Genomic DNA, 21,781 nt, shown 5'->3' on the forward strand with positions numbered 1-21,781 from the left:
ATATTACCATATTATCATACTATATATTACCATATCATCATACTATATATTACCATATTATCATAATATATATTACCATATTATGATAATATATATTACCATATTATCATAATATATATTACCATATTATCATCATATATATATTACCATATTATCATAATATATATTACCATATTATCATCATACTATATATTACCATATTATCATAATATATATTACCATATTATCATAATATATATTACCATATTATCATAATATATATTACCATATTATCATCATACTATATATTACCATATTATCATAATATATATTACCATATCATCATGATACTATATATTACCATATTATCATAATATATATTACCATATTATCATCATATATATTACCATATTATCATCATACTATATATTACCATATTATCATAATATATATTACCATATTATCATAATATATATTACCATATTATCATAATATATATTACCATATTATCATCATACTATATATAACCATATTATCATAATATATATTACCATATTATCATCATACTATATATTACCATATTATCATAATATACATTACCATATTATCGTCATACTATATATTACCATATTATCATAATATATATATTACCATATTATCATCACTTTGTCTCCCAGATGAACCCGGTGTTGTTTGTGTTTGTTGTAAATATCTTAACGTCACATTCAGTCCGTGGAGAAGCAGGAAGTGATGTCGTCGGTGTTTTCTACGAGAAGGTCACAGCGCTGACCGGAGACCAGCCTCCGGTCGTCATGGTGATTATGATCATAATAAGCCTCATGTGTATGAAGCAGCTTTTAACACAAGACATGATGCTCACAGTGCTTTAAAGCAAGAAGAACAGAGTAGAAACAGGAAACGTTGAATAGAGCTGAAGATGTCGCCGTGTGTCTTCAGACGCTCAGAGATCTTCACTTCATCCACGTTAGGCAGGGAGGGCTCTACTGGGTCGCCGTCGCCACCGCTGACTCCTCCCCCTTCACCGTCATCGAGTTTCTCAACAGGTGAGTTTAAATCTCTCATAGCACTAACGGAGACACGACAGGTGAATCCTCCTCTTCTTCCTCCTTCCTCCAGGAGAACAGAACCAGGACTGAGGTTCAGCCTGTCAGACCTGCTGCAGTAGAACGAGAGGTTTTCGAAAGGGAGACACTACCACTGTAGTCCACAGGGGGCGCCAGAACCAACACTAAGACGGCTCCTCGTAGTAAAATAATCAGGTTCTGATATTAGAAACGTGACCACAGTGGTCGTTTGTACTTTACATGTGAACGTTAAAGATTACTGCTGAACGTTGTGTCTGTTCTCAGGTTCTCCGCTCTGGTTAAAGATTACTGTGGAACGTTGTGTCTGTTCTCAGGTTCTCCGCTCTGGTTAAAGATTACTGCTGAACGTTCTGTCTGTTCTCAGGTTCTCCACTCTGGTTAAAGATTACTGTGGAACGTTGTGTCTGTTCTCAGGTTCTCCGCTCTGGTTAAAGATTACTGTGGAATGTTGTGCCTGTTCTCAGGTTCTCCACTCTGGTTAAAGATTACTGTGGAACGTTCTGTCTGTTCTCAGGTTCTCCGCTCTGGTTAAAGATTACTGTGGAACGTTCTGTCTCTTCTCAGGTTCTCCGCTCTGGTTAAAGATTACTGTGGAATGTTGTGTCTGTTCTCAGGTTCTCCGCTCTGGTTAAAGATTACTGTGGAACGTTCTGTCTGTTCTCAGGTTCTCCGCTCTGGTTAAAGATTACTGTGGAATGTTGTGCCTGTTCTCAGGTTCTCCGCTCTGGTTAAAGATTACTGTGGAACGTTCTGTCTGTTCTCAGGTTCTCCGCTCTGGTTAAAGATTACTGTGGAACGTTCTGTCTCTTCTCAGGTTCTCCGCTCTGGTTAAAGATTACTGTGGAATGTTGTGTCTGTTCTCAGGTTCTCCGCTCTGGTTAAAGATTACTGTGGAACGTTGTGTCTGTTCTCAGGTTCTCCACTCTGGTTAAAGATTACTGTGGAACGTTGTGTCTGTTCTCAGGTTCTCCGCTCTGGTTAAAGATTACTGTGGAACGTTGTGTCTGTTCTCAGGTTCTCCGCTCTGGTTAAAGATTACTGTGGAACGTTGTGTCTGTTCTCAGGTTCTCCGCTCTGGTTAAAGATTACTGTGGAACGTTGTGTCTGTTCTCAGGTTCTCCGCTCTGGTTAAAGATTACTGTGGAACGTTGTGTCTGTTCTCAGGTTCTCCGCTCTGGTTAAAGATTACTGTGGAACGTTGTGTCTGTTCTCAGGTTCTCCGCTCTGGTTAAAGATTACTGTGGAACGTTGTGTCTGTTCTCAGGTTCTCCGCTCTGGTTAAAGATTACTGTGGAACGTTGTGTCTGTTCTCAGATTCTCCGCTCTGGTTAAAGATTACTGTGGAACGTTGTGTCTGTTCTCAGATTCTCCGCTCTGGTTAAAGATTACTGTGGAACGTTGTGTCTGTTCTCAGGTTCTCCGCTCTGGTTAAAGATTACTGTGGAACGCTGTGTCTGTTCTCAGGTTCTCTGCTCTGGTTAAAGATTACTGTGGAACGTTCTGTCTGTTCTCAGGTTCTCCGCTCTGGTGAAAGATTACTGTGGAACGTTGTGTCTGTTCTCAGGTTCTCTGCTCTGGTTAAAGATTACTGTGGAACGCTGTGTCTGTTCTCAGGTTCTCTGCTCTGGTTAAAGATTACTGTGGAACGTTCTGTCTGTTCTCAGGTTCTCTGCTCTGGTTAAAGATTACTGTGGAACGTTGTGTCTGTTCTCCGGTTCTCTGCTCTGGTGAAAGATTACTGTGGAACGTTGTGTCTGTTCTCAGGTTCTCTGCTCTGGTTAAAGATTACTGTGGAACGTTGTCTGTTCTCAGGTTCTCTGCTCTGGTGAAAGATTACTGTGGAACGTTGTCTGTTCTCAGGTTCTCTGCTCTGGTTAAAGATTACTGTGGAACGTTGTGTCTGTTCTCAGGTTCTCCGCTCTGGTTAAAGATTACTGTGGAACGTTGTCTGTTCTCAGGTTCTCCGCTCTGGTTAAAGATTACTGTGGCAGCCTGTCGGAGAAGTCGGTGCAGATGAACTTTGCCCTCATCTATGAGCTGCTGGATGAGGTCGTGGTGAGTGAAGCTGCTGCTTTTCATCAAGTTGTAATAAAATAACATGTAGAGTTTATGAATGAAGCTTTAAACTCTGTCCTTTCTTTCTTTCTTTCATTCGTTCTGTCTTTCAGGACTATGGTTACATCCAGACGACGTCCTCTGACGTACTGAAGAACTTCATCCACACTGAAGCCGTCTCCTCCAGACCGTTCAGCCTGTTTGACCTCAGTAATGTCGGCTTGGTATGTCAACCACAACAACGACACAAATATCAACAACGACACAAATATCAACAACGACACAAATATCAACAACGACACAAATATTAACGACACAAATATCAACAACGACACAAATATCAACGACACAAATATCAACAACACAAATATCAACAACACAAATATCAACAACGACACAAATATCAACAACGACACAAATATCAACAACGACACAAATATCAACAACAACACAAATATCAACAACACAAATATCAACAACGACACAAATATCAACAACGACACAAATATCAACGACGACACAAATATCAACGACACAAATATCAACAACACAAATATCAACAATGACACAAATATCAACAACACAAATATCAATGACACAAATATCAACAATGACACAAATATCAACAACACAAATATCAACAATGACACAAATATCAACAACACAAATATCAATGACACAAATATCAACAATGACACAAATATCAACAATGACACAAATATCAACAACACAAATATCAATGACACAAATATCAACAATGACACAAATATCAACAACACAAATATCAACAACAACACAAATATCAACAACACAAATATCAACAACACAAATATCAACAATGACACAAATATCAACAATGACACAAATATCAACAACACAAATATCAACAACACAAATATCAACAAGACAAATATCAACAACACAAATATCAACAATGACACAAATATCAACAACACAAATATCAACAACACAAATATCAACAACACAAATATCAACAAGACAAATATCAACAACACAAATATCAACAATGACACAAATATCAACAACACAAATATCAACAACAACACAAATATCAACGACGACGCAAATATCAACAACACAAATATCAACGACACAAATATCAACAACGACACAAATATCAACAACAACACAAATATCAACAACACAAATATCAACGACGACGCAAATATCAACAACACAAATATCAACAACGACACAAATATCAACAACACAAATATCAACAACGACACAAATATCAACACAAATATCAACGACGACGCAAATATCAACACAAATATCAACGACGACGCAAATATCAACAACACAAATATCAACAACGACACAAATATCAACAACACAAATATCAACAACGACACAAATATCAACAACACAAATATCAACAACAACACAAATATCAACGACGACGCAAATATCAACACAAATATCAACAACAACACAAATATCAACAACAACGCAAATATCAACAACACAAATATCAACAACGACGCAAATATCAACAACACAAATATCAACAACGACACAAATATCAACAACAACACAAATATCAACGACGACGCAAATATCAACAACACAAATATCAATAACGACACAAATATCAACAACGACACAAATATCAACGACGACGCAAATATCAACAACACAAATATCAACAACGACACAAATATCAACAACAACACAAATATCAACGACGACGCAAATATCAACAACACAAATATCAACAACGACACAAATATCAACAACAACACAAATATCAACAACGACACAAATATCAACAACAACACAAATATCAACGACGACGCAAATATCAACACAAATATCAACAACAACACAAATATCAACAACAACGCAAATATCAACAACACAAATATCAACAACGACGCAAATATCAACAACACAAATATCAACAACGACACAAATATCAACAACAACACAAATATCAACGACGACGCAAATAACAACACAAATATCAACAACGACACAAATATCAACAACGACACAAATATCAACGACGACGCAAATATCAACAACACAAATATCAACAACGACACAAATATCAACAACAACACAAATATCAACGACGACGCAAATATCAACAACACAAATATCAACAACGACACAAATATCAACAACACAAATATCAACAACGACAGAAATATCAACGACGACACCAGAGCCCTGTTCCTCGTTCGTGGCTAACTGAGTTAGCCGGATACTTGTCAGGATAAGATGACATAGATCAGGCTTTTTGGTTCCACAAAGCAAGTTTGGCAAAATCACCATGGCAACACATCCATAAGCTTGAACCTGCTCCAGCGCAGGCTCAGTGAAGGTAGCTGGATAAGCTGCCACTCCCCCGGAAAACATGGCCGCTCCTGTCACATACGGTAGTCTAACCTAGCATTAGACTACCGTAAGTTATCGCTCATGCTAGGTTAGACTACCGTGTATATACCGTTGGCGGTTGTGCCGCAGGCGTAGAAATTCAGGCGACAGCAAATGCGTTTGGATAACCCCCAGTGTATGCTTGCGCATATACTGGGGGTTATACGGGAGTTGATGAAATGCATGTAAAGTGAGACACACGTGATCCTTAAAAGCAGCTGAGCAAACCAAGAAGCCTCTGTTGCATTAATGTGCAGCTCCTTCCTCAGAGATCCACTGATGAAGGAGGATATTAGTTAGATGAGCGTTTTATAGGGAGAGACTTCTTCCACATCGCCAAGATCCGTCATCACATCACGATGACTTCCTGTACGAGCGCTGTCCATTCTGCCCACAAGGAATCATTTCTTTCCAGAGCTTCTGGAGCAGACATTGAACACCACACTGCCTGTCCCACAGACTGGATGCAGCCTTGAGCTGTTGTGCGAGTGCTGCGTTGTTGTAGTGTCGGCGATGCGGAGAACATGGGGAAAGCCGCTGCATGCCGCGCTGTTGGTCCAGTTGATTTGGCGCTTAATAAACTTACGGATGTGTTCATGACGTCACCGTGGCACATATTGTGCTGACTCAGCATTCTGAGTCATGTGTGTGTGCTTAGTGTGTACTTGCTCTCATGTCCTCTTGATGGCTGGTTGCATACATGAGGTTAAAGCACTCATAATGATATGAGTGTTATTAGTACAGCAGCACATCATTACTGTAGAACATGATGAAGGTGGATCATGATGAGAACACAGAGAATCTCACACTATTGATCTTCACTGCTTCAGTTGATTGAATGTCTGATGATGAATAACACACACACACATACTGATCCGCCCACACACACACATTCACACTGCTAGTTCTACATGTGATCTACACACACATGTACATACACACATACAGTACATGATGCATGAGGCATACAGCACATATGTCCTCATGTTAATGAGTGTCATTGGATCCTCGTTGGGCTTGTTTTTATTGTTATTCTGAAGAGTTGAGATCATTATTGTCGCTGTAGATCTCATTGGATGATGCATCATGAAGTCTACTGCCAGCAGCACATAAAGACATGTCATGTGATTGGTTGGGGTGATGAGGCATTAAAATGAGCCGCTTCATTTCCAACACTGACGCATTGAACGTGTCTGATGTGTTGCCGTGCTTCTTGTCTGGTCCTCTCAGCGGTGCCGCTGTTATATTTTGCTGTGATTTCGGTCTTGACTTCCTCACATGCGTTCATGATCATCTCCTGCTCGTCAGCGGAGAACAAAGAGGCTCTTTCTGTGACTTTATTTCACATTGGACTGTTAGAACATCATGGTTTGGGTGATCCACGCTTCCCCCTTTAGAAGTAGGACGGGCACGCGCAGTCATCCTGATCCTGATCGTCTGGGTCGCATTAAGTGTTTGAGAGGATCAGCCTCGGAGAAAGCGAGAGCCTGACTTCAATCATCTCGTCAGTTTAAGCTGCTAAAGGACATTTGATGGACTCAGTGAACACTACGAGGAACGGGCCTGAGCTGACTGAGGTTTGGTCTTTGTTGACAGAGTTGTCTGCCTTCATTCAGTTTCTGTCTACAGTACTGCGACTCTGAACCATAGAAATGAATAACCTTCCATTTGAATTCACCCTGATTAGCTTTTAAAATCAAAAATCAAACGCTTCATAAATGCTCTATAAGCAGTTGAATGTCTGTCTGCAGGTGTTATTATTGTTATGAGGACATTTTAAAAGCTTATTAACGTACAGTATGTGTCAACAGTCATAACTTCTCTGATGAAGTGTTTTGTTACGTGCATTATCCTGCGGCCTTCATCAATAACAACATTATAGTGTTTCAGAAACACCTGTTTCATGTTTGTGTGCTGCTTTGTGTGTTTATTTCATGTGCATTGACTTCATTTAAACAGTATTTGATTTAATGTGCGTTTCTGTTCAGGGTTCAGACGCTTCATTGTTGTTGTTGTTGTTTGTCTGCAGTTTGGAGCAGAGACTCAGCAGAATAAAGTGGCTCCGAGCTCTGCAGCCACCAGACCCATCCAGACTAGCAGAGAGCAGGTACAGAGACACATCACACCAGAACCACCAGACCAGCAGAGACACATCACACCAGAACCACCAGACCAGCAGAGACACATCACACCAGAACCACCAGACCAGCAGAGACACATCACACCAGAACCACCAGACCAGCAGAGACACATCACACCAGAACCACCAGACCAGCAGAGACACATCACACCAGAACCACCAGACCAGCAGAGACACATCACACCAGAACCACCAGACCAGCAGAGACACATCACACCAGAACCACCAGACCAGCAGAGACACATTACACCAGAACCACCAGACCAGCAGAGACACATTACACCAGAACCACCAGACCAGCAGAGACACATTACACCAGAACCACCAGACCAGCAGAGACACATCACACCAGAACCACCAGACCAGCAGAGACACATCACACCAGAACCACCAGACCAGCAGAGACACATCACACCAGAACCACCAGACCAGCAGAGACACATCACACCAGAACCACCAGACCAGCAGAGACACATCACACCAGAACCACCAGACCAGCAGAGACACATTACACCAGAACCACCAGACCAGCAGAGACACATCACACCAGAACCACCAGACCAGCAGAGACATATCACACCAGAACCACCAGACCAGCAGAGACACATTACACCAGAACCACCAGACCAGCAGAGACACATTACACCAGAACCACTAGACCAGCAGAGACACATCACACCAGAACCACCAGACCAGCAGAGACACATCACACCAGAACCACCAGACCAGCAGAGACACATTACACCAGACCAGCAGAGACACATCACACCAGAACCACCAGACCAGCAGAGACACATCACACCAGAACCACCAGACCAGCAGAGACACATTACACCAGACCAGCAGAGACACATTACACCAGACCAGCAGAGACACATTACACCAGAACCACTAGACCAGCAGAGACACATCACACCAGAACCACCAGACCAGCAGAGACACATCACACCAGAACCACCAGACCAGCAGAGACACATCACACCAGAACCACCAGACCAGCAGAGACACATTACACCAGAACCACCAGACCAGCAGAGACACATCACACCAGAACCACCAGACCAGCAGAGACACATCACACCAGAACCACCAGACCAGCAGAGACACATTGCACATGAAAAACAAAGGTGAACTGGATGTTCTCCCAACAGGAAGGTGACGCTCAAATGTAAATAAAAGAGTCATGAATCATTTAAAATGATGTTAATAAATGATCCTTTTATTGATGTTTTACTGAAAGTTGTGGAGCAAAAAAACAACCTAACAACGTTCTGTGTGTCAGATATGTGAGATGAAACAGTGCAGGCTGACCTGACCACTCGTTATAAATACCAGTTGATGTGTGTTCATACATCTGAAGAAGATGAACACGATGACACACTTAAATACTTGAGTTTCTATATCAAACATCCAGCACGAAAGACTTCCTGCTGGTCTGGAAACATTCGTCATCCGGTCTGTGAACCACTGGACGTTTTCCAGTTTCCAAAGTATTGTTTAGTCTTTAGAAACAGACGCATGAACAGGAGCAGTTTCAAGCTCCGGAAGAGGAATGAAGAGTGTAGAAGTTCATATCCCAGCGTGGTGGTTCTATTTGAATCAGTATTCCACATTTTTAGAGCAAACAGGATACGAGTCCGTTGATTTAACCTGAACATGTGTAGAGATATACTGTGTGTGTGTATATGTGTATATATATACATATATATATATATATATATGTATATATATATATATATATATATATATATATATATATATATATATGTATACATGTACATATTGTTGAGAAAAGAAACTAGAATCCAAATATTTAGATTTTTATTTCGTTACAGATGAAAGTCCAGCTTTGGTGTCGATCACCTCAGTTTCACTCAATAATTACGTCCGCTGTGAGTTATTAATGAGCATTTTCAGTTTGTGTTTTACAGGGCTGGGTGTTGGATAAAATAACTGACATGTTCCAGGAAATAGTCGGGTCCCAGGTCGACTGTAGATTCCTGGAACAAACTCACAGTTTCCGTCCATGTTGTTTTCCAGGGTGGGAAGAGTGAGATATTTGTGGACGTGATCGAGAGGATGTCGGTCGTCATCGGCTCCAACGTGAGTAACGTCTGGAAACAGTAAAGCAACACATTTAACCGTGCAAAGATGAACTCACCTGCTTTTGTTCTGCAGGGAGTTCTGATGAAGGCCGACGTCGAGGGAGAAATCAAAGTCAAGTGTTACATGCCGAGCTGCTCGGGTGAGTTTGAGACTCTTTGAGGGTTTTACTTTGTCCTCACAAGTACAGAAACATGACGCAGCACACCGACACGTCTTCTTCTTCTTCTTCTTCTTCTTCTTCTTCTTCTTCTTCTTCTTCTTCTTCTTCTTCTTCTTCTTCTTCTTCTTCTTCTTCTTCTTCTTCTTCTTCTTCTTCTTCTTCTTCTTCTTCTTCTTCTTCAACAGAGATGAGAATCGGTCTGAACGAAGAGTTCAGCATCGGGAAGTCACAGCTCAGAGGTAACACACACACACATATATACACACACATATATACACACACACACATACATACACACACACACACACATATATACACATACATACACACACATATACACACACACACATATATACATATACACACACATACATACACACATACATATACACACACACACATATATACCCACACACATCTATATACACACATATATACACACACATACATACATATACACACACACATATATACACACACACATATATACCCACACACATCTATATACACACATATATACACACACATACATACATATACACACACACATATATACACACACACATATATACATATACACACACATACAGTGTGTGTGTATATCTGTGTGTGCGTGCGTGCGTGTGCGTGTGCGTGCGTGCGTGTGTGTGTGTGTGTGTGTGTGTGTGTGTGTGTGTGTGCGTGCGTGTGCGTGCGTGCGTGTGCGTGTGCGTGCGTGCGTGTGTGTGTGTGTGTGTGTGTGTGTGTGTGTGTGTGTGTGTGCGTGCGTGTGCGTGTGTGTGTGTGTGTGTGTGTTCAGGTAGATGTTTCTGTTCCTTCTTCAGGTTACGGAGCTGCGGTTCGTGTTGACGAGTGCAGCTTCCATCAGGCCGTCCGATTGGACGAGTTCGACAGCAACCGGATCCTCCGACTCTGTCCGAGTCAGGGAGAGGTGCCGACGCTGCCTTTTGATTGGCTCATTATCCGTCTCCCTTGTTATTGGTTCCAGCCCGTCGGGATGTTTTGAAGTGTGGTTGTATTCAGTGTTTTAAAGTCTCTCAAGAACACAAACAGACTGCTGTGTTCTGAGAGGCAGAACGATGCTTCTGTGAAGTCTGGTGTGTTTGAAGAGAGCGGAGATAAGATGTGAAGATGAGTCTGAAACTCCGTCTACTGTAGTGAAACTCATACAAACACTCTAAACATGTGTACTGTCTCTTTAAGGCAACCGGTTATGATGTTGAGGATCAAGAGTACGTTTTGAAATCATCCAACCGAAGAAGCAGCTCGGTGCTTCTAACTCTTCTACAGTCAAAGTATTTATCAGAGAGAAAGTCTTCATCACTGATCTCTCTGAAGACACGCCCCCGAAATCAAACAAACAACATGGCTGCTGTTAGAGAACAGCTGGTAGAAAACTCTGGTAAGGAGGAATGAGAAGACGGGTAGACAGGCAGGTAGAGAGAGAGAGACAGACGGGTAGAGAGAGAGAGACAGACGGGTAGAGAGAGAGAGACAGACGGGTAGAGAGAGAGAGACAGACGGGTAGAGAGAGAGAGACAGACGGGTAGAGAGAGAGAGACAGACGGGTAGAGAGAGAGAGACAGATGGGTAGAGAGAGAGAGACAGACGGGTAGAGAGAGAGAGACAGGCAGGTAGACAGAGACAGGCGGGTAGAGAGAGGGACAGACGGGTAGAGAGAGAGAGACAGACAGGAAGACAGAGAGAGACAGACGGGTAGAGAGAGAGAGACAGACAGACGGGTAGAGAGAGAGAGACAGACGGGTAGAGAGAGAGAGACAGACGGGTAGAGAGAGAGAGACAGACGGGTAGAGAGAGAGACAGATGGGTAGAGAGAGAGAGAGACAGATGGGTAGAGAGAGAGACAGATGGGTAGAGAGCGAGAGACAGATGGGTAGAGAGAGAGAGACAGATGGGTAGAGAGAGAGAGACAGATGGGTAGAGAGAGAGAGACAGACGGGTAGAGAGAGAGACAGACGGGTAGAGAGAGAGAGACAGACGGGTAGAGAGAGACAGATGGGTAGAGAGAGAGAGACAGATGGGTAGAGAGAGAGAGACAGACGGGTAGAGAGAGAGAGACAGACGGGTAGAGAGAGAGAGACAGACGGGTAGAGAGAGAGAGACAGACGGGTAGAGAGAGAGAGACAGACGGGTAGAGAGAGAGAGACAGACGGGTAGAGAGAGAGAGACAGACGGGTAGAGAGAGAGAGACAGATGGGTAGAGAGAGAGAGACAGACGGGTAGAGAGAGAGACAGATGGGTAGAGAGAGAGAGACAGACGGGTAGAGAGAGAGAGACAGACGGGTAGAGAGAGAGACAGATGGGTAGAGAGAGAGAGACAGACGGGTAGACAGAGAGAGACAGATGGGTAGAGAGAGAGAGACAGATGGGTAGAGAGAGAGAGACAGACGGGTAGAGAGAGAGACAGATGGGTAGAGAGAGAGAGACAGATGGGTAGAGAGAGATTTTTTTTGATTTTTAGAAAACCTTTATTTTACTGTTTTTTTTGGTCTTTCCTCAAGTAATATGAACAAACAAAACCCCGTCGCCGTGGCAATGGATGAGAAGCAACTTCTCACAACAAAAACACAACAAAAAACAAACAAAAGAGTGCATTTTCACAAGATGTCCAAGAATCGATGAGTTCATTTCGCACTGTACTTAATCCTAGATCCGAAAACTGATCTGTGGAGTCAGGAGTTCCTCAAGTAATATGAACAAACAAAACACCGTCGCCGTGGCAATGGATTAGAAGCAACACTTCACAACAAAAACACAACAAAAAACAAACAAAAGAGTGCATTTTCACAATATGTCCAAGAATCGATGAGTTCATTCAGCTCTGTACTTAATCCGAGATCTGAAACTGATCTGTAGAGTCAGGAGTTCAGGATGCTCCTGCTCCGCCGGTTGAGGCCTCAGAGGGTCACAGCATGCTGCTGAGACCTGGAGACCTCAGAGGGTCACAGCATGCTGCTGAGACCTGGGTCGTGCCGTCCTGGATGCCCGTCCTGGCTCCGTCCCCCAGCGGTCCGTGAAACAGCCGGTGTGGGGACGTGGGCCCCGGTCTCTTCACTTAACTCCATCGTTGTTTGTCTCTTTCCTGATTGTCTGAACTATTTTCTTTAGTCTGTATCCTTCCTGCTTCGTGAGGCCTCCTCTGTCCTTGCTCCTCAAGTGCGATCTGGCCGAGCTGGAGAGCTTCTCCGTGTCAGAGAGGTAGTCCTCCACTCTGGCTCCTTTCACGTTCTTGCTCTTCTTCAGATACTCCTGTATCTCCTCCACACTGTATCCTTCCGAGTCCTTACGGCTGTCGGCCTCATGTTTAGAGGGCCCACTTTCAGCAGCAGCGTCTTTCTCCAAACCGGGTTCAGCGTCTTTCTCCAGACTGGATTCAGCATCTGTCTCCGGACTGGATTCAGAGTCCGTCTCCAGACTGGGCTCACTCTCAGCAGCACCTACACTTCCTGTCATCGCCACTTTTTTGGCCTGTGAGTGTCCACGATTGTCCCCCTTCTTTCTCTTCGGCCGAGTAACCTTGAGACGCTCCTCGTCTTCCTCCATATCTACCTCACTACCTTCCTCCACCTGTCCTCCAGTACTCTTCCTCACTCCCTGCAGCCCACTCGTCTCCTCCACCCTCACCTCTTGTGCCACCCCCGTCCCCTCCCCCCTCACCTCCTGGGCCGCACCCGTCTCCTCCCCCCTCGCCTCCTGGGCCACACTTGTCTCCTCCCTCCTCGCCTCCTGAGCTCCACTTGTTCCCTCATGTCCATCCTGCTTGTCCCCTCTGTCCTCCTCCTCAGTGCCTTTCTGGTTCTGGTCTTCATGAGAACCGGTTTGCCCAGGACACTCTCTGCTCATATGCCCTTCTTTCCCACAGCTGTAACATTTAAAATCATCAGTCTTCGCAAAAATGACATAGTCAAAGTCCTCCACAGTGATTTTGAACACGAGGTTCACCTCCCTGCTCCTGTTGCTGGGGACCATGAGGACCTGTCTCCTGTGAGACACTACGTGTTGTAACAGCGGGGACTTAAACCCCGAGGACATTCTCCTAACCGGAGACACCACCTTCCCGTGTTTGGCCAGCTCTCTGACGATGTCATCGTTCCTAATGAACGGAGGAACGTTCGATACGGTGACTGTTACCGCCGGTGAGCTGAGAGCGTAAGCGGGTAGGAAAAGCTCGCCCACCTCGACCCCGTTGTCCGACACCACTTCCGCAGCTTCTAAGCTGTCTAAAAATACGACCACATTGCTGTTCATCCGTGCTGCGGACTTCACGCTGCTGTGGCCGACAAGATCACCCACTGCCAGACTGATCTGCTCCACCGAACACCCGAACAGCGGCGGGATCCGCACCCCGTGCTTCCTGGTCAAATCAATGAGGCTCATGGCGGCGCCTAGCCGCCGACAGCTCGCGCTGATCGGCTACAAACACCCCCAAACAAAGTCCCTAAAAGTGCACACACACCCCGTGAACCCTCCACACTACACTACACTCTCATCCCCAACATTACCCAACGAAGAAAAAATGCCGAAAAACACGTTAAATTTCGCTCTCAAAATCTCCGCTCCTGCAGCTCCGCACACCTCCGTCCACTCAGAGAGAGAGAGAGACAGACGGGTAGAGAGAGAGAGACAGACGGGTAGAGAGAGAGACAGATGGGTAGAGAGAGAGAGACAGATGGGTAGAGAGAGAGAGACAGACGGGTAGAGAGAGAGAGACAGACGGGTAGAGAGAGAGACAGATGGGTAGAGAGAGAGAGACAGATGGGTAGACAGAGAGAGACAGATGGGTAGAGAGAGAGAGACAGACGGGTAGAGAGAGAGAGACAGACGGGTAGAGAGAGAGAGACAGACAGGTAGAGAGAGAGACAGATGGGTAGAGAGAGAGAGACAGATGGGTAGAGAGAGAGAGACAGACGGGTAGAGAGAGAGAGACAGACGGGTAGAGAGAGAGAGACAGATGGGTAGAGAGAGAGAGACAGACGGGTAGAGAGAGAGACAGACGGGTAGAGAGAGAGAGAGACAGGCAGGTAGACAGAGAGACAGATGGGTAGAGAGAGAGAGACAGACGGGTAGAGAGAGAGAGAGACAGGCAGGTAGACAGAGAGACAGATGGGTAGAGAGAGAGAGACAGAAGGGTAGAGAGAGAGACAGGCAGGTAGAGAGAGAGAGACAGACGGGCAGTCCGTCCTATGATTGGTCGGCTCATTAAAAGATATTTTCTCTTTCGGATCTTTTACTTTATTTCTTTCTGTCGGGATGAAGAAAGACTTTTAACAAATATAACGAATATGTTTTACAGATGAACCGGAGCTTTAATCTGTAAAACTAACTGGTAGTTTTTATTGATGATGAACAGCTGATGTACCTTCAGGGGAATGTGTCCCCTCGTTTATATAAACACGTGGTGCGTTCACAGCAACAACATTAAATAGGACGTTTGGCTTTCAGGACTTTTGGGGAGTTTTTTTGGAGCAGAACAACTAAACATTAAACCTTCTGAATTAGATTAATTTAGACTCAATAAAATGCTTCAAATCTCACATAACTAAACGTCTCATGAAACTAAACGCTTTGTTTTCTTTCTGCGGATCTTAAATGTGGTGAAAGTCTCACGAAGCCTCTTTCACAGATTCCTAAATGTTCCAGCACTTTAATTACAAACCACTTCTACCAATGAACACAGGCCAGCAGGTTCAGACTCTGCTGTCATGGTGTTCACTGATTGTGAACAATTCACTGCTTTTTAAGTTGTTTAGTCTGCTGATGGAAACTGTCCTTGTTGGTGAGTTCAAGGACGCTCAAACATCTGAGACACGACTCTTCTTCTTCCTGTCGCAGCAAACAGTGATGCAATACCAGCTGAGTGACCACCTGCCCTCAGCGCCCCCCTTCCGCCTCTTCCCAACCATCGAGAGAGACAGCGGGGGGAGGTAAGAGTCCCACAGACCCAGAGTCCAGTCCTAATGTCCCAGAGTCCCAGAGTCCAGTCCTAATGTCCCAGAGTCCCAGAGTCCAGTCCTAATGTCCCAGAGTCCCAGAGTCTCAGAGTCCCAGAGTCCAGTCCTAATGTCCCAGAGTCTCAGAGTCCCAGAGTCCAGTCCTAATGTCCCAGAGTTCCAGAGTCTCAGAGTCCTGTCCCAGAGTCCCAGAGTCTCATAGTCCCAGAGTCCAGTCCTAATGTCCCAGAGTCCCAGAGTCTCAGAGTCCCAGAGTCCAGTCCTAATGTCCCAGAGTCCCAGAGTCCCAGAGTCCAGTCCTAATGTCCCAGAGTCCCAGAGTCTCAGAGTCCAGTCCTAATGTCCCAGAGTCTCATAGTCCCAGAGTCCAGTCCTAATGTCCCAGAGTCTCAGAGTCCAGTCCTAATGTCCCAGAGTCTCATAGTCCCAGAGTCCAGTCCTAATGTCCCAGAGTCTCAGAGTCCCAGAGTCCAGTCCTAATGTCCCAGAGTCCCAGAGTCCCACAGTTCCAGAGTCCAGTCCTAATGTCCCAGAGTTCCAGAGTCTCAGAGTCCTGTCCCAGAGTCCCAGAGTCTCATAGTCCCAGAGTCTCATAGTCCCAGAGTCCAGTCCTAATGTCCCAGAGTCCCAGAGTCTCAGAGTCCCAGAGTCCAGTCCTAATGTCCCAGAGTCCCAGAGTCCCAGAGTCCAGTCCTAATGTCCCAGAGTCCCAGAGTCTCAGAGTCCAGTCCTAATGTCTCAGAGTCCCAGAGTCCAGTCCTAATGTCCCAGAGTCCAGTCCTAATGTCCCAGAGTCCCAGAGTCCAGTCCTAATGTCCCAGAGTCTCAGAGTCCCAGAGTCCAGTCCTAATGTCCCAGAGTCTCAGAGTCTGAGTCCCAGAGTCCAGTCCTAATGTCCCAGAGTCTCAGAGTCCAGTCCGAATGTTCCAGAGTCTCAGAGTCCCAGAGTCCAGTCCTAATGTCCCAGAGTCCCAGAGTCTCAGAGTCTCAGAGTCCAGTCCTAATGTCCCAGAGTCTCAGAGTCCCAGAGTCCAGTCCTAATGTCCCAGAGTCTCAGAGTCCCAGAGTCCAGTCCGAATGTCCCAGAGTCCCAGAGTCCCAGAGTCCAGTCCTAATGTCCCAGAGTCTCAGAGTCCCAGAGTCCAGTCCTAATGTCCCAGAGTCTCAGAGTCCCAGAGTCTAGTCCTAATGTCCCAGAGTCTCAGAGTCTCAGAGTCCCAGAGTCCAGTCCTAATGTCCCAGAGTCTCAGAGTCCCAGAGTCTCAGAGTCCCAGAGTCCAGTCCTAATGTCCCAGAGTCTCAGAGTCTCAGAGTCCCAGAGTCCAGTCCTAATGTCCCAGAGTCTCAGAGTCTCAGAGTCCCAGAGTCCAGTCCTAATGTCCCAGAGTCTCAGAGTCCCAGAGTCTCAGAGTCTCAGAGTCCAGTCCTAATGTCCCAGAGTCTCAGAGTCTCAGAGTCCCAGAGTCCAGTCCTAATGTCCCAGAGTCTCAGAGTCCCAGAGTCCAGTCCTAATGTCCCAGAGTCTCAGAGTCCCAGAGTCCCAGAGTCCAGTCCTAATGTCCCAGAGTCCCAGAGTCCAGTCCTAATGTCCCAGAGTCTCAGAGTCTCAGAGTCCCAGAGTCCAGTCCTAATGTCCCAGAGTCTCAGAGTCCCAGAGTCTCAGAGTCCCAGAGTCTCAGAGTCTCAGAGTCCAGTCCTAATGTCCCAGAGTCTCAGAGTCCCAGAGTCCAGTCCTAATGTCCCAGAGTCTCAGAGTCCCAGAGTCTCAGAGTCCCAGAGTCCAGCCCTAATGTCCCAGAGTCTCAGAGTCCCAGAGTCTCAGAGTCCCAGAGTCCAGCCCTAATGTCCCAGAGTCTCAGAGTCCAGTCCTAATGTCCCAGAGTCTCAGAGTCCAGTCCTAATGTCCCAGAGTCTCAGAGACCCAGAGTCCCAGAGTCCCAGAGTCCCAGAGACTCTGAGTCTCTGGGACTCTGGGACTCTGGGTCTCCGGGACTCTGGGTCTCCGGGACTCTGGGTCTCCGGGACTCTGGGTCTCTGGGACTCTGGGTCTCTGGGACTCTGGGTCTCTGGGACTCTGGGTCTCCGGGACTCTGGGTCTCCGGGACTCTGGGTCTCTGGGTCTCTGGGACTCTGAGTCTCTGTCGACCGACACCATGAACACGTTGTTTCGTATCATTTGATGAATCAGTTTATTACAAACTGGGTCTTAACACGGTTTCCTTTTCGGCGGTCCTGTTGATCGTTTGACTTCTTGTGAAAATACTCTGACTGGTTTAATAACAGAAGTCACATCTGTCCTTTAAATGTAGAGCCACAGCTAGCAGCCAGTTAGCTTAGCTTAGCATCATGACTATGAACGGGTATGGAGATATAAAATGTTAGTCGGTGAGCTTCTCTTCGGTTTTTATTACATTTATATATCAAGTAAGGTGCAAGTACACAATATACAAGAAGCTACAACAACATTAAGATGTTATGATCTGTCTGCACAACACATACTTGTACTACATTTTGCTGACAATACTTGTGTACTTTTACTCTATTGTTGTTCTTCTGCAGGCTGCTGATGTACCTGAAGCTTCGCTGCGATCTGCCACCAAAGAGGTTCGTTTTTATTTCAGTACCACAAGTACTATCATCATATCATAGTACTAGTACATGATGCTACTGTTGTAGCTGTCTCTTAGTTTAGTGTAGTGGGGCCCAACATAGGGGTCGGGGCCCCCAGATGATCACCAGATACATCCGAGGGGTCAGAGAAAAGTAGTGCAGTAAAACCTATAAAATATTTCTCTGGAGTAGAAGTAGAAAGTACCATAGAATGGAAATACTCTAACTACTTATATGTACTTTCCACGACTAAAAAGAACAAAAAACATTCCTGTTTCCAGGTGACACGATGTTAATATTCACGATGATGATGATGATGATGATGATGTCATTGTTTTCACAGTGCTGCCATCAACGTCTGTGCCACCATCCCGGTCCCGAAAGGCTCTGTGAGGTGAGGCGCTTCTCATTCAAATCACATGTTTGCTCTTCAGCTTCTATTTGAATGTGACGTTTGTTTTTCCGTCGCTGTGAACACAAAACAGGAAGTCACCAGAGTTCATTGACATGAACGTGTGTCTTGTTCAGGAACGTTTTTAAATAGCAAACGACATTTACAAAGTAGGAGAGCAGGAGGAGGCGCTCGTCATTTGTTATTTAAAGTCATGCAAATAGGAGTCAGGGTGAGGAGCCGTGTACTGTCGCTTTAAATCCTCTTCACTAGTTTAGTTTAGTGACGAGAACAAAATGTGTTCAATGAGACCAAACATCCTCTGAACAGATGAAGAAGAATTGTATTTTTATTATCATTATTATGTTGAATGACGTATAATAATTAGTGCTGGGCAAGTTAACGCATTCATTAATTAACGCCGACAATTATTTTATCGCGCGTTAACAAATGTTTTTTTAATTGAAAGACGAGACAATACATAGACATAACAACAAGAGGATGACAAGAACAGTGGGATAAAAGCCAGCAAACATCCTGTAGAGTGTGTGTGTGTGTGTGTGTGTGTGTGTGTGTGTGTGTGTGTGTGTCCTTGAGCCTTTTGAGATGAAAAAATCATAATAATAAAACAACAAAAAAACACAAAAAAACAGGGTTGCCGTAGAGAAAAGGGGACTTCTGCTTCTTGTCGAGACAACATCCGGTTTCTTCAGACGAACATCCGGTTTTCAGAATAAGATGCCAACAAAGTATAGCAGTAATTTTAAAATAAAAGTGCGCAACACACTACTTTATAATTCATTCTTGAACTTTGCCATAACAATGTGATTAATCGCAATTAATCGCAAAAAATCCATGCGATTAAATACTTTAATCGCGATTAAATATTTGAATCGTTGCCCGACGCTAAAACTTTATTTACACCCTGATGGTTAACAGTAAACTGTGTCATTAGTCTGAGGTTCACATGAGCTGAAAGCTCTCTGTAGGATTATCTATCAGATCACCTGTTCATCATCATCATCACTTCTGGAAGCTTTTCTGCTTCACCCTCCAATGACCTCTGACCTCCTCAGGGTCACATGTGCTGTCTGACACTGTTGATGAAGTTGAATTGTGTGTGTGTGTGTGTGTGTGTGTGTGTGTTCAGTCTGTCTCAGGAGCTCAGCAGTCCTGATCAGAGCTCTGAGCTGAAGCTTCAGAACAGAGCCATCGACTGGACGATCCCTCGTTTCCCTGGAGGAACACAGCTGTCTGCTCTGTTCAAGGTGAACACACACACACACACACACACACACACACACACAGACAGTATTTTAGCTGTGCATTGTGGTTCAACAGATGTTGATGTGATTTTTAATGCAGAACTGAAAACATTTGCTTTATTTCTGAGTTCAGTTTGTTGACAAAAAACAACATTTTAAGATGACAGCTTGTCCTCTTCCACCTTCTCGAATTCCTCCTCCTCCTCCTCCTCCTCCTCCTCCTCCTCCACCTTCTCCTCCTCCTCCTCGTCTACCCCCCCCCCCCCCCCCCCCCCCAGCTGGAGGTCTCAGGTCTGAGCCCGTCCTCCATGTTGGAGGTGGGTCCGGTGGGTCTGGTCTTTGAGCTTCCTCAGCTCACCGTCACAGGTCTTCAGATCCGGTTCCTCCGCCTGTCTCCGGTCCAGCCGGGTCCATCTCAGCGGTGGGTTCGCTACGTCACCCACTCCGACTCCTACATCATCCGCCTCTGACCAGGAAGTTCCTTCACAATAAGAGACAACCTCATGAACTTTATTTTGTTAACTTCTGTTTTTATTCAGTTACACGCTGACTGTATTTATTTTTCCTTTTTTAAAAACCTTTTCTCTTCACGTCAACAATCCCCAAACGTCATGACGGTCCATCTCTCAATACCGTCTGACTTCCTGTCTGAGGCTCATTGGTTCCTACTAATAAAGACTTAGCTGGGGACTATTTTCAGGGGCGGATTAATCCACATGTGCGAAGGAATGTTTATCGTTCATGTACTTATCTGCACACACACACACACGTGCAAATAAAAGTCATGTTTCTTCTTCATGTGACCTTCTGTTTGATGTTTTGTCTCAGAGTTGAAAGGTCAGTTGAAAAGCAGAAGATTCTCGTCTGACTGATAGAAAACAAAGAGCTGCTCCACTTCTCCTTCACTCATTATTTCCTCTCTGTGGTTTATCGTTTGGGTTTAAACTTTTTGTTCAGTGACGACCGTCTGATGAACCTGAAGATTATTTCACACGTTTTGTTTTCTTCTTCTGCTTTTCTGTCTGGCAACAGGAAGTACACAAAGTATCTGAGTACATGCAGTAAAGGCTGCATTCTATATTTAAAGTATCGGCATCAAAATGAACTGAAATGACTCAAAGTAAAGTAGTCATTATGCAGAATACTACATATTAAATGATTGATGCATTAATGTTCCTCTAGTGGAGCTCATTTAGTTCCTTCATATACTGATGGTGAGGAATGTATTTTAAAGTATATTTGTCAGTAAAAAGTACAATATGTACCTCTTAGTTGTGGTAGAGCAGAAGTATGTAAAATAAATATGGGAATATTCAAGCAAAGTACAAGTACCTCGAAACTTCTTAAGTGCAGTACCAGTACTAACATAAACAACGTAAAACTGAATTTAAATGTTTAAACATGACTTTCAGAGCTTTACAGCTGGTTGACTGAGCCAGGCTAACAGTTCCCCTCTGTTTACTGTCTTTATGCTAAGCTAAGCTAACAGGCTGCTGGTTGAACAACTAAAATACTAAAATACTCGTTTTATCAAGTTTTCTGCATTTTTAAAACACCATTACAGAGTAAATCTCAACTGTAGATGCGTGTTATT

The 21,781-nt window shown here is 44.5% G+C and overlaps 1 protein-coding gene across 1 annotated transcript in view; it reads left to right on the forward strand.

The window, feature by feature from the left end:
* The window catches only part of ap4m1 (adaptor related protein complex 4 subunit mu 1), a 22,170-nt gene extending 1,187 nt beyond the window's left edge, over window positions 1-20,983 (forward strand). Inside the window, exons 3-16 of the mRNA XM_079284203.1 lie at window positions 709-794; window positions 937-1,043; window positions 3,044-3,140; window positions 3,254-3,364; window positions 7,573-7,650; window positions 9,724-9,786; window positions 9,862-9,928; window positions 10,135-10,188; window positions 10,774-10,880; window positions 15,803-15,894; window positions 18,481-18,525; window positions 18,875-18,925; window positions 20,073-20,190; window positions 20,466-20,983. Coding sequence (XP_079140329.1) covers window positions 709-794; window positions 937-1,043; window positions 3,044-3,140; window positions 3,254-3,364; window positions 7,573-7,650; window positions 9,724-9,786; window positions 9,862-9,928; window positions 10,135-10,188; window positions 10,774-10,880; window positions 15,803-15,894; window positions 18,481-18,525; window positions 18,875-18,925; window positions 20,073-20,190; window positions 20,466-20,657 — 1,268 coding nt within the window. The 3' untranslated portion in view covers window positions 20,658-20,983. The remainder of the gene's footprint in view (window positions 1-708; window positions 795-936; window positions 1,044-3,043; window positions 3,141-3,253; window positions 3,365-7,572; window positions 7,651-9,723; window positions 9,787-9,861; window positions 9,929-10,134; window positions 10,189-10,773; window positions 10,881-15,802; window positions 15,895-18,480; window positions 18,526-18,874; window positions 18,926-20,072; window positions 20,191-20,465) is intronic.
* The last annotated feature ends 798 nt before the right edge of the window (window positions 20,984-21,781 follow it).

Source organism: Melanostigma gelatinosum (assembly GCF_949748355.1).
Source record: "Melanostigma gelatinosum genome assembly, chromosome: 14".
NCBI classification, from domain to species: domain Eukaryota; kingdom Metazoa; phylum Chordata; class Actinopteri; order Perciformes; family Zoarcidae; genus Melanostigma; species Melanostigma gelatinosum.